This window comes from Coregonus clupeaformis, unplaced genomic scaffold (assembly GCF_020615455.1).
Source record: "Coregonus clupeaformis isolate EN_2021a unplaced genomic scaffold, ASM2061545v1 scaf0843, whole genome shotgun sequence".
In the NCBI taxonomy this organism is placed as follows: domain Eukaryota; kingdom Metazoa; phylum Chordata; class Actinopteri; order Salmoniformes; family Salmonidae; genus Coregonus; species Coregonus clupeaformis.
The window spans coordinates 58,492-77,500 of NW_025534298.1; the positions used below are offsets into that span (position 1 = coordinate 58,492).

The following is a 19,009-nucleotide window of genomic DNA, read 5'->3' on the forward strand; positions in this document are numbered from 1 at the left end:
CAAAGCTGGGGAAAATAATACAATTTATACAACTCATATCCACAGCACTGGAGAATAACATTTATGTTGTGTTTGCATTGTCTTGTTGCACATTTTAGAAAATAAAATGGTCCCTTTAAGTGCGTCCAGTTCACTCCTATTTCTCGCAAATGCTATAACCAAGGGGTGTCAAAATCCGGCCTATGGGTGCTTTTTTTTGGGGGGGCTCAATATAGGCTTACTTTAAAATGACTAAAACCAAATGGAAACCTACATTCATACAGTTTCTTCACTGTGTCCAGCTCACTAATAATTACCTAAATGGAAGCTAGACAGTCAGGAAGCATCGAAAATTCCAAAAAGAAGCAATTTTTTTGCACATTTTGATGGCGAGGAAATATAACCAATTTTCAGTGCGGCCCTCCCGACCTCGTTGAAGACCGAATGCGGCTCCCGGAGCAAATAGAGTTTGACACCTCTGCTATAACACGTTATACCAACTAACGAATAACAGTAGCTAGAATTCAATTTTTTTGCTGCCATGAGTTGTAGCCTATGATTGCTGAGCAGTATACCGATGAATGAATATCCACAGTCAATCAGCGAGCGACTCAGCTAGAGAGCATTGTGCTGTGTGCGGAGTGTTTAGATCTCCATGCGGATGTGACATTTCAGAGAAGAGCGCGACCGCCATTTTGAGTTTTACCTCAAACTCAACATCACAAACCAAGGGAGCGGGTGAGAAGCTCTGGCTGTGACCGGGCACATTTCTTCATTGAACACACGTTTGAAATGCGACAAGGTGCAGATTTTTGTTGCTAATAGTAATACGGTGGTTTAATGTGTTGGAAAGTCGATATCGGGCTGTGGCATCGCTATCACCCTAAACTTCTAAATTAGTGCGATTCCAAATTAGAAGCAGGTTTGAATGGATAGCTTTTTTCTCTACTCTCCCCCAGACGAGGGACAATCGGAGGAGCACACGGACTGGGAATATCGAAGGGAAAGTTGTATTTCAGTGTGTATCGATAGTTTATGAACCTTTGTTTTCCCTGTTTGACTAATTTCGTTAGTTGGCTGCATTGTGCCAGTTGGCTTTAAAACAGGGTAACAGTATTGGTTTCTCCGGCTCTAGGTCGTGAGTTGTCTCTCACTTCGCCAATTGCTCCATATTAACAGTTCCTGGGGTAAAGTCGAATTTATTTAATTCAACGGGTCTCCCTTTTTGGAGCCGTAGTCACCACCACAGTCAGCGACTTGCACCCATCAAGGCGCCGAGATTGGGCGAATAGCAAGCAAATACGTCCGCGTTTCTCTGCCTGCGCCCCCTCCGACCTCCCCCCCTCAATCCCCGGCGCTGACGGGAGAAAAGGCCGAGGTTGTTTTAGAACAGGCCCAGGCACCAAGGCTCGACCTGTCTACCCCACCTCCGCACCTTCAAACACCTCACCAACAACCCAGAAACCGGCTCCCCACGGAACCAGCAACAGACAAGTTCGAGGGGAACAAAGACAACAGGCATCATCCCATCACAACAGTTGCCAACATGAACCACCACCACACTCAGCAACAACAGCAGAAAGCCGGCGAGCAACAACTTAGCGAGCCCGAGGATATGGAGATGGAAGGTAAGAAAAAAACCACGGGCAGAGACGAAAAAATCTAGCTAGCGTGAACTGATCTATCGTCACTGTAAACATCAAGGCCTGCCACTCTGTTCATAACTGTAATTTTGCTGATGATGCGTCCATTGCAGCATCATCGGTACTGCTGACCTCGTTCGCTCGTTTAGCCAGTAGCCAACGTTAGCTAGCTAGTGTTGTTGACATGTCAACTACCAGCGTCATTGATGTAACTAGTTAGGTAACGTTGAACAACCCGGTAACTAGCAGAGGCTTGTTATCTACATCCCACATGCAACTGGCAGGTTAGCGCATTAACAATGTCTGATTTCTGATTTCTTGCACTCTCACTGTCTGACGTTAGCTAGGTAGCCAAGTTAGCGTGATAAACGTGGCGCAGTCAACTTGGTAGCTAGGTGGCTACCGATGGTCAAAACATCCGTTTTGGTTTAACGTAAGCCAACTTTTGAGTGAAAGATTACATTCACCACATATTGTACAGTATATTTACGACCGCCATATATTGACTGTCACCTAGCAAGCTACATTGATTATATTTTGATCAGTTGGCTAGTTAGCAGTACTATGTATCATTCATTCATTTCGGTTAGCTAGCCAACCTGCTAGTTGCCAAATAAACCGACTCAATAGCTCACTCCCGCTACAAAATCGAATCGTTTGTGCACGGTCATAAGGGTTACGTTATCACAATTTTTGTCTGGATGTTACATCCCCCGTTCATGTTTGTAAACACTAGCCCACGTAGCTAAAGTTAGCTTGTTTCACTTGACTCTTGAGCCTACGCATGCAGTTTTAACAATGGCAATTAATGACCCAGCAGTATTAGGCAAATGTTGCTGCTATTTACTTACACTTTCGACTGACCAATTGATAGTTAGGTATGACAGTTCTCATGGCTACTGTGCATTTACTATTTTGCTTGCTAGCTAGTCAACCCGAGTAGGTAATGTATTTGTAATTAGCTAACTAACGTCAGCTCTGCTTAGCCGCGAATCAGCTAACGTTAGCCACGCTACAGTAGCTAGCTAGCAAGATGAGATAGGCAGTGGTCCACATTAATCGCTTCACTCAGTTTTGTTGTAAACAGTATATGTATAATTTAATAACTTTTATTGGTAATATTGTTTTACTTTATTATGATTGTTAACTGAAAGTTGTTCGCGTTAGCTAGAGTTTAGCTAACGTCATAGGCCTCTAGGTGGACGGGGGTGTGTGGCGATTATATTCCAAGATGGTGGATACTTAGCCAGCTAGTATTTTGCAGCGATCAATTTGCAGCAAGGCCTTACATGTTTGTTTACGTTTTTATAAAGGAAGGGTTTGCATCATCGTCATTTAGACTCGCATGTAATTTCTGTGATGATCAAACGAGCTAGCGATACAATAAATAATAATGTAGCTAACTAGATGGAAAACTAATTTAGCAGTGGTGATAGCAAGCTCAAATACCTATTTCATTAGCTAGCGAAGAGGTACTAGCTAGCTAACAATTCAGTTAATCAACACAGCTGCGTCAATTTGTTTTGCCACACATCAACTATAGTCTAAGCTAGCTAACGAACGAAAGTTCGTGAAAGAAGCACCAGTGCCCAAAAGATGGGCGGAAATATTTATTGGAGCACAGCTAAGCTATGTTGTGTTTCGGATTTAGCCAACATGGGAAGTCGAGGCTGGTGGCAGTGCAGGGTTTATGTTGCTGCGGCAAGGCCCGCGTGTGGATTTGCTGCTTCATTGTATGAAGACACAACGCGCGTGGCTCGCCATTTTTAATGATCCCCCATTTGTTGGGACCAAGTCAACAACATTTCTGACAGTTTAGCAATATATTTTCGTCAATAGCATGCTCTGTAGCATTATGATAAATGGTAATGCATGTGATAAAATGGAGACTACACATAATGAATCATTACCACAGGTGCATCAGACCAATTGATAGATTCTTTGTTTGATTTATTTACACAACTGATGTTTGGATCAGCATATTCAAGTCTAGCTGAGGTGCATGGACAAGAGGCCTTTCACTGTAATAGCCATACATTACAACCAGGTGGTTTACATTGGCACCTTGTCATTCTTATAACATTTTAATTGCATCCATCTTACTAAATGAACTTAACACCGGTGGTTAGCATTCCTACTCTTGAGATGCGGGCCAAACTGATCCTAGCTCAGCCTTCCTACTCTGAGATGCGGGACAGGAAGTGCTAGCTCAGCCTTCCTACTCTGAGATGCGGGACAGGAAGTGGTCTACTAGCTCAGCCTTCCTACTCTGAGATGCGGGACAGGAAGTGGTCTACTAGCTCAGCCTTCCTACTCTGAGATGCGGGACAGGAAGTGGTCTACTAGCTCAGCCTTCCTACTCTGAGATGCGGGACAGGAAGTGGTCTACTAGCTCAGCCTTCCTACTCTGAGATGCGGGACAGGAAGTGGTCTACTAGCTCTAGCTAAGGCTGAGTCCCAAATGGCAAAAACAACATCTTTTCGGAGGACAATATAAACTTCATTACAGCTTTTTATTTTGTTGTCACGTACATTCTACACACATTTTAACCTACATGGTTCATTATTTTTTCAGTAATTACATAGCAAGAATAAAGTATTTTGATATACATTACATCTACTCATCCAGAATGCCGCAGCCCGTCTGGTGTTCAACCTTCCCAAGTTCTCTCACGTCACCCCGCTCCTCCGCACACTCCACTGGCTTCCAGTTGAAGCTCGCATCCGTTACAAGACCATGGTGCTTGCCTACAGAGCTGTGAGGGGAACGGCACCTCCGTACCTTCAGGCTCTGATCAGTCCCTACACCCAAACGATGGCATTGTGTTCATCCACCTCTGGCCTGCTGGCTCCCCTTCCTCTGCGGAAGCATAGTTCCCGCTCAGCCCAGTCAAAACTGTTCGCTGCTCTGGCACCCCAATGGTGGAACAAGCTCCCTCACGACGCCAGGACAGCGGAGTCACTCACCACCTTTCGGAGACATTTAAAACCCCACCTCTTTAAGGAACACCTGGGATAGGATAAAGTAATCCTTCTACCCCCCCCCCAAAAAAAAAAAAAAAAAAAAAAAATGTATAATTGTAAAGTGGTTATCCCACTGGCTATAGGGTGAATGCACCAATTTGTAGTCGCTCTGGATAAGAGCGTCTGCTAAATGACGTAAATGTGCCCTTGAGCAAGGCGCTTAACCCTAATTGCTCCTGTGAGTCGCTCTGGATAAGAGCGTCTGCTAAATGACTAAAATGTAAATGTAAATCTAGATAGATAGTACTTATACATTATACATCGTGTTTTCAGTCATAACTGTTATAGAATCCCCCCCACCAGCTACTCTGTCCATCCCATCCAGGGCCTAAAATTAACACCTGCCAAATGCGGGTAGATTTTGGCATTGGTAGGTAAGATGTCTATTTCACCAGCCACGTTGTCGGGAGGTCAAGGCTCCACAGTGCGAGCATTTCACTTGCATTTGTGAGTAAAAATAGTCAAGTATGATCACATTTATACAGTGAGGGGGGGGGAAAGTATTTGATCCCCTGCTGATTTTGTACGTTTGCCCACTGACAAAGATGACAAAGAGATGATCAGTCTATAATTTTAATGGTAGGTTTATTTGAACAGTGAGAGACAGAATAACAACAACAAAATCCAGAAAAACGCATGTCAAAAATGTTATAAATTGATTTGGATTTTAATGAGGGAAATAAGTATTTGACCCCCTCTCAATCAGAAAGATTTAAGGCTCCCAGGTGTCTTTTATACAGGTAACGAGCTGAGATTAGGAGCACACTCTTAAAGGGAGTGCTCCTAATCTCATTTTGTTACCTGTATAAAAGACATCTGTCCACAGAAGCAATTAATCAATCAGATTCCAAACTCTCCACCATGGCCAAGACCAAAGAGCTCTCCAAGGATGTCAGGGACAAGATTGTAGACCTACACAAGGCTGGAATGGGCTACAAGACCATTGCCAAGCAGCTTGGTGAGAAGGTGACAACAGCCTAACACCATGCAAATAAATGTGATTTCCCATCGTATCTTTATGCTCCTGGGCCCGGTTTCCCAAAAGCATCTTAATGCTAAATTCATCGTTAGAATCTTAGTAGGAGCATCTTTAAATCTCTGAGCTGTTTCCCAAAACCATCGTTACTAAAGTTGCACTTGAAAACGCTAATTATTTACCGACTGCCTCACCACTCGTAGAACAGCTAAGTGCGTTGTTTTTGCCCTTTGCGTCACTTTATTTACAGAAGATCTCTGCTAAACATAGAATCAAGATGTTTATCTGTCTGATTGTGACTGCCGATAACTTCAGAACGAAGTTGACTACAAATACGAAGTTGCCAAAATCTTTGCAATTGTTACAAACAAGTAAAGGATAACAAGATGCATCAAATTAAAACCGAGACGACTGCATTAAAAGATAAACGGGGCCCCGTGTAGCTCAGTTGGTAGAGCATGGTGCTTGCAACGGCAGGGTTGTGGGTTCGTTTCCCACGGGGGGCCAGTATGAAAATGTATGCACTCACTAACTGTAAGTCACTCTGGATAAGAGCGTCTGCTAAATGACAAAAAATGTAAATGTAAAAATGTAAAAGTTGGTGCGATTATTCGCAAATGGAAGAAACACAAAATAACTGTCAATCTCCCTCGGCCTGGGGCTCCATGCAAGATCTCACCTCGTGGAGTTGCAATGATCATGAGAACGGTGAGGAATCAGCCCAGAATTACACGGGAGGATCTTGTCAATGATCTCAAGGCAGCTGGGACCATAGTCACCAAGAAAACAATTGGTAACACACTACGCCGTGGAGGACTGAAATCCTGCAGCGCCCGCAAGGTCCCCCTGCTCAAGAAAGCACATATACAGGCCCGTCTGAAGTTTGCCAATGAACATCTGAATGTTTCAGAGGAGAACTGGGTAAAAGTGTTGTGGTCAGATGAGACCAAAATCGAGCTCTTTGGCATCAACTCAACTCGCCGTGTTTGGAGGAGGAGGAATACTGCCTATGACCCCAAGAACACCATCTCCACCGTCAAACATGGAGGTGGAAACATTATGCTTTGGGGGTGTTTTTCTGCTACGGGGACAGGACAATTTAACCGCATCAAAGGGATGATGGACGGGGCCATGTACCGTCAAATCTTGGGTGAGAACCTCCTTTCCTCAGCCAGGGCATTGAAAATGGGTCGTGAATGGGTATTCCAGCATGACAATGGCCCAAAACACACGGCCAAGGCAACAAAGGAGTGGCTCAAGAAGAAGCACATTAAGGTCCTGGAGTGGCCTAGCCAGTCTCCAGACCTTAATCCCATAGAAAATCTGTGGAGGGAGCTGAAGGTTCGAGTTGCCAAACGTCAGGCTCGAAACCTTAATGACTTGGAGAAGATCTGCAAAGAGGAGTGGGACAAAATCCCTCCTGAGATGTGTGCAAACCTGGTGGCCAACTACAAGAAACGTCTGACCTCTGTGATTGCCAACAAGGGTTTTGCCACCAAGTACTAAGTCATGTTTTGCAGAGGGGTCAAATACTTATTTCCCTCATTTAAAATGCAAATCAATTTATAACATTTTTGACATGCGTTTTTCTGGATTTTTGTTGTTGTTATTGTCTCTCACTGTTCAAATAAACCTACCATTAAAATTATAGACTGATCATGTCTTTGTCAGTTGGCAAACATACAAAATCAGCAGGGGATCAAATACTTTTTTCCCTCACTGTAGTAAAATAAATGCTGCAGTAGCAGTTTTCAGTATTTCTGCTGTTTTGTTTCATAGCTATTAAATTAATCGCATAATTTTTAATCTACCTGCTAAGGTGGCTGGTGGTCCAAAAAGTTGCATTTATTCCCGGTCCCACCTATCCGTAAATCACCCTCTTTTGATTTCCATGTGCCATATATTTTTCAGTTGTGCTGTGATGTTTCATATATATATATATATATATATATAAATTCTGAACCTGTCTAATCACATAGTATCTACAGATTGTATTTCCCACGGGGGGCCAGTATAAAAAATAATTATATATATATATATGTATTCACTAACTGTAAGTCGCTCTGGATAAGAGCGTCTGCTAAATGACTTAAATGTAAGTTAAAGATACATATTTTTACAAAAGTATGATATTGTTAGTTGATTATGGTTTTCAGAATCTCCCAACAGTGCTATTTGTGGGGTTAATTTTAGATAAATGTTGTGATTTTCAGCCATTGCTGAACCTGTGACCAGAAACAAGCTACATGGGGGCAATACCAAAATAAATGATCTAATGATTATCTTTTCGTAGCAAAATCTATTGGCCCATTGGACCTACCCTATGTGACGTGGTCATAAGTATTGCCCTAGGTTCCCCAACTGCTGGTTTTATTTGGCCTCAAGTTTCCAGATATATTTATTTTATGTATTTTTTATTTTCATTGTTGGACATAAAATACTGTAAAAACATTTTACATTTTAGTCATTTAGCAGACGCTCTTATCCAGAGCGACTTACAGTTAGTGAGTGCATACATTTTTTTATACTGGCCCCCCGTGGGAAACGAACCCACAACCCTGGCATTGCAAACGCCATGCTCTACCAACTGAGCTACAGGGGACTAAACACCAGGAAATCAGCTCCAAGTAAATTTTACTTTAAGACATCTGTTCCCAAGTATTCCCACGCATAATAGAGAGACACGTGATGGTATACAAATGTATAAGCAAGGTTTGAAATGATTGTTTTCATCAAACAATATATCTGTTTGTGCTTCTTGCGGTCAATTTGCAATCTACAAATTATTTGTAAGTATGTTCCGGCCCCCTGACTATCCGCTCAATAAAAAATGGCCCCCGCGGCTGAATCTAGTTGATGATCCCTGGAATAGGGTGACATTTGGGACGCGGGGTGAGTGAAGTGACACATGCCGTTAGCTGCCTGTAATCCACTTGGGAAAATGAGGTCAGTCTCGTGAGCGTGGCTCACTGGTGCTCCGTACGTACACACACGCGCACACACACACGTACACACACACACACACACACACACGTACACACACACACACACACACACACGTACACACACGCGCACACACACACACGTACACACACACACACGTACAAACACACACACGTACAAACACACACACACACACGTACATACAGTGAGGAAAAAAAGTATTTAGTCAGCCACCAATTGTGCAAGTTCTCCCACTTAAAAAGATGAGAGAGGCCTGTAATTTTCATCATAGGTACACGTCAACTATGACAGACAAAATGAGAAAAAAAAATCCAGAAAATCACATTGTAGGATTTTTAATGAATTTATTGGCATATGATGGTGGAAAATAAGTATTTGGTCAATAACAAACGTTTCTCAATACTTTGTTATATACCCTTTGTTGGCAATGACACAGGTCAAACGTTTTCTGTAAGTCTTCACAAGGTTTTCACACACTGTTGCTGGTATTTTGGCCCATTCCTCCATGCAGATCTCCTCTAGAGCAGTGATGTTTTGGGGCTGTCGCTGGGCAACACAGACTTTCAACTCCCTCCAAAGATTTTCTATGGGGTTGAGATCTGGAGACTGGCTAGGCCACTCCAGGACCTTGAAATGCTTCTTACGAAGCCACTCCTTCGTTGCCCGGGCGGTGTGTTTGGGATCATTGTCATGCTGAAAGACCCAGCCACGTTTCATCTTCAATGCCCTTGCTGATGGAAGGAGGGTTTCACTCAAAATCTCACGATACATGGCCCCATTCATTCTTTCCTTTACACGGATCAGTCGTCCTGGTCCCTTTGCAGAAAAACAGCCCCAAAGCATGATGTTTCCAACCCCATGCTTCACAGTAGGTATGGTGTTCTTTGGATGCAACTCAGCATTCTTTGTCCTCCAAACATGACGAGTTGAGTTTTTACCAAAAAGTTATATTTTGGTTTCATCTGACCATATGACATTCTCCCAATCCTCTTCTGGATCATCCAAATGCACTTCAGACGGGCCTGGACATGTACTGGCTTAAGCAGGGGGACACGTCTCGCACTGCAGGATTTGAGTCCCTGGCGGCGTAGTGTGTTACTGATGGTTGGCTTTGTTACTTTGGTCCCAGCTCTCTGCAGGTCATTCACTAGGTCCCCCCGTGTGGTTCTGGGATTTTTGCTCACCGTTCTTGTGATCATTTTGACCCCACGGGGTGAGATCTTGCGTGGAGCCCCAGATCGAGGGAGATTATCAGTGGTCTTGTATGTCTTCCATTTCCTAATAATTGCTCCCACAGTTGATTTCTTCAAACCAAGCTGCTTACCTATTGCAGATTCAGTCTTCCCAGCCTGGTGCAGGTCTACAATTTTGTTTTTGGTGTCCTTTGACAGCTCTTTGGTCTTGGCCATTGTGAAGTTTGGAGTGTGACTGTTTGAGGTTGTGGACAGGTGTCTTTTATACTGATAATAAGTTCAAACAGGTGCCATTAATACAGGTAACGAGTGGAGGACAGAGGAGCCTCTTAAAGAAGAAGTTACAGGTCTGTGAGAGCCAGAAATCTTGCTTGTTTGTAGGTGACCAAATACTTATTTTCCACCATAATTTGCAAATAAATTCATTAAAAATCCTACAATGGGATTTTCTGGATTTTTTTTTCTCAATTTGTCTTTCATAGTTGACGTGTACCTATGATGAAAATTACAGGCCTCTCTCATCTTTTTAAGTGGGAGAACTTGCACAATTGGTGGCTGACTAAATACTTTTTTTCCCCACTGTACATGCAACCAGGCTCTCGCACACAGCCATAGGAGGGAAGAGATAATGAGCATACTGCTAGGCAAGGACACACACACACACACACACACACTGATGCTTTTCTGTCATTCAAACTGACTGTAGAATTGGTAACGGAGAGAAGGTATAGTTCACTTGACTCTCACACTCTTAATCTGACCCTCAAATGGCACCCTATTCTATACACCTTCCCTATGAGCCCTGTTTAAAAGTAGTGCACTACATAGGGAATATGGTGCCATTTGAGTCACAGACTTACTGTGTTCTTCTTCAGTAGACATCTTTTGTTTTGGGGTATGTTGTGATTCATGAGACCTAGTCCCAGGCTCTTTTGTCTGTGTAATTACCTGCCTGAGTTTCTCCTGTCCCCTCCTTAAACCAGATACACAGGCTTGTGTATCAGAGGAGCTCACAGCTTTAATCCTGCATTGTTACTAATGACCAGACTGCTGTAGCCGACTGCTGCTGCAACACTGCCTCAGCAACACTGGCTCAGCAACACTGGCTCAGCAACACTGCCTCAGCAACACTGGCTCAGCAACACTGCCTCAGCAACACTGGCTCAGCAACACTGCCTCAGCAACACTGCCTCAGCAACACTGGCTCAGCAACACTGCCTCAGCAACACTGCCTCAGCAACACTGCCTCAGCAACACTGCCTCAGCAACACTGGCTCAGCAACACTGGCTCAGCAACACTGGCTCAGCAACACTGCCTCAGCAACACTGCCTCAGCAACACTGGCTCAGCAACACTGCCTCAGCAACACTGGCTCGGCAACACTGGCTCGCAACACTGGCTCGCAACACTGCCTCAGCAACACTGCCTCAGCAACACTGGCTCAGCAACACTGGCTCAGCAACACTGGCTCAGCAACACTGGCTCAGCAACACTGGCTCAGCAACACTGGCTCAGCAACACTGGCTCAGCAACACTGGCTCAGCAACACTGGCTCAGCAACACTGCCTCAGCAACACTGGCTCAGCAACACTGGCTCAGCAACACTGCCTCAGCAACACTGCCTCAGCAACACTGCCTCAGCACTGTGTTCTTCCTGGTGGTTAAAGGTGGCAAGACAGTGTCCGCATCCTAAATGCCACCCTATTCCCATAGTGCCCTGGTCAAAAGTAGTGCACTGTATAGGAAATAGGGTGCGATTTGGGACGCAGCCAGCATGTTTAGATGGAACAGAAGTTCATTTCCCTGCTAGAGAGGAAACGCGGACATCACGATGAAACCTCCGTATAGATCAGTGTTTTAAAGTGACCCAGTCAGGATGACTTTACACAGTCGTCATAACTTCCATGAGGAGAAGACGCTGATGTTTCAGGAACCAAAATGTTCCTCTGTGCACCTCTTTCTAGTTACGGACGTTTGCGCTGTATCGCTGTTAGGCATCATGTGGAAATAACCTGGTAGACGCTTAGCCTCTATTTGAGGGAGATATTTCCTAGCTAGTGGACTCTGTCTTCCCATTCATTTGATCATCATGATACCAGTAAGAAACAACATTTCTGTTCGGGACGGGAAAATGCCAGTATCGCAATATTTTTGTCATGGCAAAAATGAAAACACGAAGCAGATCAAACTCGTTGGTCCTTTAGAAACCTGCTGTGTGTGTGAGAGAGATGAAATGACTCTGGATGACAACGTAATGATGTTTGTTTCCAACATTAGGGCTGTTTTCCTAAAGAAGTGAAATCCTCTTGGTGTTTTGTTACTAAGGAGTATCTCCATCCTGGTATCTTTGTTTATCCTCGTGTGTGTGCAGCTGGGGACACAGACGACCCCCTGAGAATCCCAGCCAACCCGGTGATCAACGGGAACGTTGCCATGGCAGACGGACACAACACAGAGGAGGATATGGAGGATGGTGAGGATGACACACACACTGACGGGGACACACACTCACCGATGGACACTCACTGATGGACACACACACACTCACTGATGGACACACACACTCTCACTGATGGACACACACACTCACTGATGGACACACACACTCACTGATCGTCACACACACACTCTGATGGACGCACATGTGACGGTGTGGAGAACACGTCACACACACACACTGATGGACACACACACTGACCCACCTCTCGTGTGTGTGTGTGTGTATCCAGACACCAGCTGGCGGTCGGAGGCGACGTGCCGTTTTGTGGTGGAGAGGTTCAGCCGGCTGAGTGAGTCTGTTCTCAGCCCGTCCTGCTTCGTCAGGAACCTGCCCTGGAAGATCATGGTGATGCCTCGCTTCTACCCGGACCGGCCGCACCAGAAGAGTGTTGGCTTCTTCCTGCAGTGCAACGCAGACTCCGACTCCACGTAAGTCACATGATACAGTGTTGGCTTCTTCCTGCAGTGCAACGCAGACTCCGACTCCACGTAAGTCACATGATACATGCACGCAGATACACAGAAACATGACAGGTAGGATCTAAACCCTGGTAGCCCACTCGGGACCAATGCCTTAATCATTAGGCCCCTCACGCTGAGAGAGAGAGAGAGCAGAGAGAGAGAGAGAGAGAGAGAGAGAGAGAGAGAGAGAGAGAGAGAGAGAGAGAGAGAGAGAGAGAGAGAGAGAGAGAGAGAGAGAGAGAGAGAGAGAGAGAGAGAGAGAGAGAGAGAGAGAGAGAGAGAGAGAGAGAGAGAGAGAGAGAGAGAGAGAGAGAGAGAGAGAGAGAGAGAGAGAGAGAGAGAGAGAGAGAGAGAGAGAGAGAGAGAGAGAGAGAGATTTAAGTTGTAGGCAGGGTGCGATCAACTCCCCTCCGCTACAAACACACACACACGATTACTTTCCCCATCAGACTTTTTATTTTGACTTTTTAAGCGGAAACTGCCTCCGCTCATGATGTGTGTGTGCGTGGTGTAACGTTTACATGTGTCCCCCTGGTGTAACGTGTAAATGTGTCCCCCTGCTAGGTCTTGTCATGCTGAAGTCGTTTCCTGGTGTAACGTGTAAATGTGTCCCCCTGCTAGGTCTTGTCAGGCTGAACTTGTTTCCTGGTGTAACGTGTAAATGTGTCCCCCTGCTAGGTCTTGTCATGCAGAAGTTGTTTCCTGGTGTAACGTGTAAATGTATCCCCCTGCTAGGTCTTGTCATGCTGAAGTTGTTTCCTGGTGTAACGTGTAAATGTGTCCCCCTGCTAGGTCGTGGTCGTGCCATGCTCAGGCCATGCTAAAGATCATCAACTATAAGGAGGATGAGAAGTCGTTCAGCCGCAGAATCAGCCACCTCTTCTTCCACAAGGAGAACGACTGGGGCTTCTCTAACTTCATGTCCTGGAGCGTGAGTAGCGCACACACACACACCGGTATACACACACACACACACACACACACACCGGTATACACACACACACAAACACACCGGTATATACACACACACACACACACCGGTATACACACACACACACACACCGGTATATACACACACACACACCGGTATATATACACACACACACACACACACACACACACACACACACACACACACCGGTATACACACACACACACACACACACACACACACACACACACACACACACGTATATATACACACACACACCGGTGTGTATATATACACACACACACCGGTATATATACACACACACACACACCGGTATATATATACACACACACACACACACCGGTATATATACACACACACACACACACACACACCGGTATATACACACACACCGGTATACACACACACACACACACACACGGTATACACACACACACACACCGGTATACACACACACACACACCGGTATACACACACACACACACACACCGGTATACACACACACACACACACACACACACCGGTATATATACACACACACACACACACACACACGGTATACACACACACACACACACACACACCGGTATATATACACACACACACACACACACACACACCGGTATATATACACACACACACACACACACACCGGTATATATATATATATACACACACACACACACACCGGTATATATACATTTACATTTACATTTACATTTACGTCATTTAGCAGACGTTCTTATCCAGAGCGACTTACAGTTAGTGAATATTTTTTTATTTTTTTTATACTGGCCCCCCGTGGGAATCGAACCCACAACCCTGGCGTTGCAAACGCCATGCTCTATCAACTGAGCTACATCCCTGCCGGCCATTCCCTCCCCTACCCTGGACGACGCTGGGCCAATTGTGCGCCGCCCAAGAGTCTCCCGGTCGCGGCCGGCTGCGACAGAGCCTGGATTCGAACCAGTATCTCTAGTGACACAGTTAGCACTGCGATGCAGTGCCTTAGACCACTGCGCCACTCAGGAGACTGCGATATACACACACACACACACACCGGTATATATATATACACACACACACACACACACACACACACACACACCGTTATATATATATACACACACACACACACACACCGGTATATATACACACACACACACACACCGGTATACACACACACACACACCGGTATACACACACACAGGTATATACACATACACACACACCGGTATATACACACACACACCGGTATACACACACACACACACACCGGTATATACACACACACACACACCGGTATACACACACACAGGTATATACACATACACACACACACACCGGTATACACACACACACACATCGGTACAGACACACACACACACACACACACACACACCGGTATATATACACACACACACACACCGGTATACACACACACAGGTATATACACATACACACACACACACACACCGGTATACACACACACACATCGGTACAGACACACACACACACACACACACACACCGGTATATACACACACACACACCGGTATACACACACACAGGTATATACACATACACACACACACACCGGTATACACACACACACACACATCGGTACAGACACACCCAACATGATTTTACGGTGTTTGTTTCCAGGATGTGACTGATCCAGAGAGAGGCTTTGTGGAGGATGATAAAGTCTCCTTTGAAGTCTACGTACAGGCGGACGCTCCCCACGGAGTGGCGTAAGTCTTTATACCCCCGGTCTCTCTGTCTCTCTCAGCTCTGTGTTTTGGCACCATTGGCCAGTTCACCAGAAGTTTGGAATAACAGCTGCAATGAGTTAACACAATACCTCGAACAAGTTCTGTTCGGCAGTGTCTTACATTTTTACATTTACATCATTTAGCAGACGCTCTTATCCAGAGCGACTTACAAATTGGTGCATTCACCTTATTGAATTTCAACTATCTTTTTTTTTTTAAGCTTCATTTAAGGATGTTTAACTTCTAGTGAACTGAGCATAGATCCTGTGATCCTGACATCAATGTGTGGTTGTGAACTTGCCCCTGTCCCCCCAGTGTAGCTGGGTTAACCCCTTGCTGTCCTGTGTGTGTGCAGGTGGGACTCTAAGAAACACACCGGCTACGTGGGCCTGAAGAACCAGGGAGCTACATGCTATATGAACAGCCTCCTACAGACCCTGTTCTTCACCAACCAGCTACGGAGGGTCAGTGACACAACTAACTACCACTCTGTCATACTACGCTCTCCTCTGTGCCTGCCAGGCGGTGTATATAACGCCTACAGAGGGAGACAACCCCCCCCCCTCTCCTCTACCAGGCGGTGTATATAACGCCTACAGAGGGAGACAACCCCCCCCCCTCTCCTCTACCAGGCGGTGTATATAACGCCTACAGAGGGAGACAACCCCCCCTCTCCTCTACCAGGCGGTGTATATAACGCCTACAGAGGGAGACAACCCCCCCCCTCTCCTCTACCAGGCGGTGTATATAACGCCTACAGAGGGAGACAACCCCCCCCCCTCTCCTCTACCAGGCGGTGTATATAACGCCTACAGAGGGAGACAACCCCCCCTCTCCTCTACCAGGCGGTGTATATAACGCCTACAGAGGGAGACAACCCCCCTCTCCTCTACCAGGCGGTGTATATAACGCCTACAGAGGGAGACAACCCCCCTCTCCTCTACCAGGCGGTGTATATAACGCCTACAGAGGGAGACAACCCCCCCTCGCCTCTACCAGGCGGTGTATATAACGCCTACAGAGGGAGACAACCCCCCCCCCTCTCCTCTACCAGGCGGTGTATATAACGCCTACAGAGGTAGACAACACTTCTAAGAGAGGGAGTGAGTGTTTGTGTGTCTAACCCCCCCTCTCCTCTACCAGGCGGTGTACATGATGCCTACAGAGGGAGACGACTCGTCTAAGAGTGTTCCGCTGGCTCTACAGAGGGTTTTCTATGAGCTGCAACACAGCGACAAGCCCGTCGGCACCAAGAAACTCACCAAGTCCTTTGGGTAGGTGCCAGGACCGTTCAGCTAGCAGCACTACTGGAGAAAGGAACTGATTGATTGATCGATGATACTGGAAGGGACTACCTGATGTTGCCTTGAGAAACACTCATTTTCATTTTCCGTTGCTAAATGTTTTGCTACGGTGTGCACTAATGAATAATGTGATGGACACTGGTAATGAGTCACGTTGTCCTGAACATGTGAAGCTTTGCGTCATGTTCCATTATGGGTCAATGATTTAAACATGGTGGTTTTGTGACCGAAATGAAGTGTTTTGTGATTGTGGCCATGTTGTTTAAAACATGGTGGTTTTGTGACAGTAGTTGACAGTGATTGTGTTTAAAACATGGTGGTTTTGTGACAGTAGTTGACAGTGATTGTGTTTAAAACATGGTGGTTTTGTGACAGTAGTTGACAGTGATTGTGTTTAAAACATGGTGGTTTTGTGACAGTAGTTGACAGTGATTGTGAGCGTGTTGTTTTCTGTGCAGGTGGGAGACATTAGACAGCTTCATGCAACACGACGTTCAGGAGCTCTGCCGAGTGGTAAGTAGTTTTTCTGTGTGTGTGTGTGTCCGTTCCATAATATGTGTGTGCAGGGCTCTAAATTAATTTTTTTCCTAACTTTAAAAAGGTAGGTTGCACCACATTAAATTTAGGATTTTTTTAAAGCAGCAATATGTCACTTTTTGGGCGACCGGACCAGGTGTTAGGTTTCCTTTACTTTAGGTTTTGTACACCAGCTTCAAACAGCTGAAAATACAATATTTTTGGTTATTGAATAAATATTTCAAAGCGATTTTTAGATGGTACAATGATTCTCTACACTATACATTGCTTGTTTTGTCACAAACTGAAATTAGGCAAACTATTTGAATTTTAGCAACCAGGAAATGGCGGAGCGATTTCTGCATATTGCACTTTTAAGTTGATTTAGATATAGCCCATGTTGGGCCTATACGAATTCTAGCTAATTTTGAAGCACATGCTGTGCCCTAGAAACTAATATGTGACACAGTAAATACATTAGTTTATTATAAAAGCAAAAATGTTGATACAAATACCTGTCATTGAAATTACAGTCATTTATGGAATATTAGGTTTCTATGTAGTGTGAAATAACAATTTCCCCATTGAGATGCATTACATTAAATTGTACACTGTCTCTTTAAAAGCGTCAGGTTTGTAAAGAGATCAGTCATTCATTCATTGCTGTGATCATTGATCTCCTTTTCCTTTCTGTCTGTGCCCCCACATGGGAAAGGGGGATACCTAGTCAGTTGGTAGGGACGTAAAGGACTCGGCGTTTAAACATTTAGTTGTGTTACATCGGGCTCCCGAGTGGGGCACCGGTCTAAGGCACTGCATCTCAGTGCTTGAGGCGTCACTACAGACCCTCTGGTTAGATTCCAGGCTTTACCACAACCGGCCGTGATTGGGAGTCCCATAAGGCGGCGCACAATTGGCCCAGCGTCGTCCGGGTTTGGCCGGTGTAGGCTGTCATTGTAAATAAGAATTTGTTCTTAACTGACTTGCCTAGTTAAATAAAAAATAAACAAATAAATAATATATAAATTACGCATATATGCTGTGACTTACTTAGAATTAAATACAAATTAAAAGAAAAATTACATATTAGTGCCTTTTTGAATTCATTTTTAGAAACAGGTTGACCAGTCTGTGGCTTCAGGCTCATGAGATGATGCCTGGAGAGCCGGCCAGCAGCGGAGAATATCCTCTCCTCACTCTCGCCAGGCTGGGCAGAGATGCAGAGTTTATTTACATTTTTTATATATGTAGGCCTAAAAGGTTTTTAGGCAAAATAACCCAATCAAAACGGAAAGCTCCTTGAAGGTGGGAATATGCCAGGCCTATTGGGCCAAAATCAATGATAGCCTATCGTGTAGATAATAGAATGAAAATGAACGAATCATTTAAGAGATCTAATGTTTAGTTTATAAATACTTTGCTACCATGACACACTTAGTTATCTACCCACCTCGTTCCTTTCTGTTAGCGTGTGCACGTAGTAAGTACACCATCATGCTTTCGGGGAAACGTGTCTTTTCAGATTCCACAATGATTCTTTAGTTGTGGACATTACATCACCACACTCCCTCTCTTGCTCTTGGTCCTCATCTTTGTTAGTCACCTTGATTTAGCACCTGTGTGTTTTATCAGTTTCTATATGAAAATATTTAGTGAACTCCATGACAGTAGCTAAAGCAAAGGGCTATAGCGGCACACAAGTAGACTACAAATGCATGCTGGG

General features: G+C 44.9%; 1 protein-coding gene across 3 annotated transcripts in view; it reads left to right on the plus strand.

Annotated features, from left to right (window-relative positions):
* Nucleotides 1–218: 218 nt before the first annotated feature.
* The window catches only part of LOC121551622 (ubiquitin carboxyl-terminal hydrolase 7-like), a 73,879-nt gene continuing 55,088 nt past the window's right edge, over nucleotides 219–19,009 (plus strand). For 2 of the 3 annotated variants that reach the window (XM_045216892.1, XM_045216893.1), the window contains exons 1-8: nucleotides 219–1,607; nucleotides 12,151–12,252; nucleotides 12,509–12,707; nucleotides 13,533–13,671; nucleotides 15,357–15,445; nucleotides 15,822–15,930; nucleotides 16,610–16,740; nucleotides 17,229–17,283. In XM_045216892.1, the coding sequence (XP_045072827.1) occupies nucleotides 1,526–1,607; nucleotides 12,151–12,252; nucleotides 12,509–12,707; nucleotides 13,533–13,671; nucleotides 15,357–15,445; nucleotides 15,822–15,930; nucleotides 16,610–16,740; nucleotides 17,229–17,283 (906 nt within the window). In that variant the 5' untranslated portion in view covers nucleotides 219–1,525. Of the gene's footprint in view, nucleotides 1,608–1,793; nucleotides 1,907–12,150; nucleotides 12,253–12,508; nucleotides 12,708–13,532; nucleotides 13,672–15,356; nucleotides 15,446–15,821; nucleotides 15,931–16,609; nucleotides 16,741–17,228; nucleotides 17,284–19,009 lie in introns of those variants that run through there. The other variant, XM_045216894.1, reaches the window with a different exon arrangement.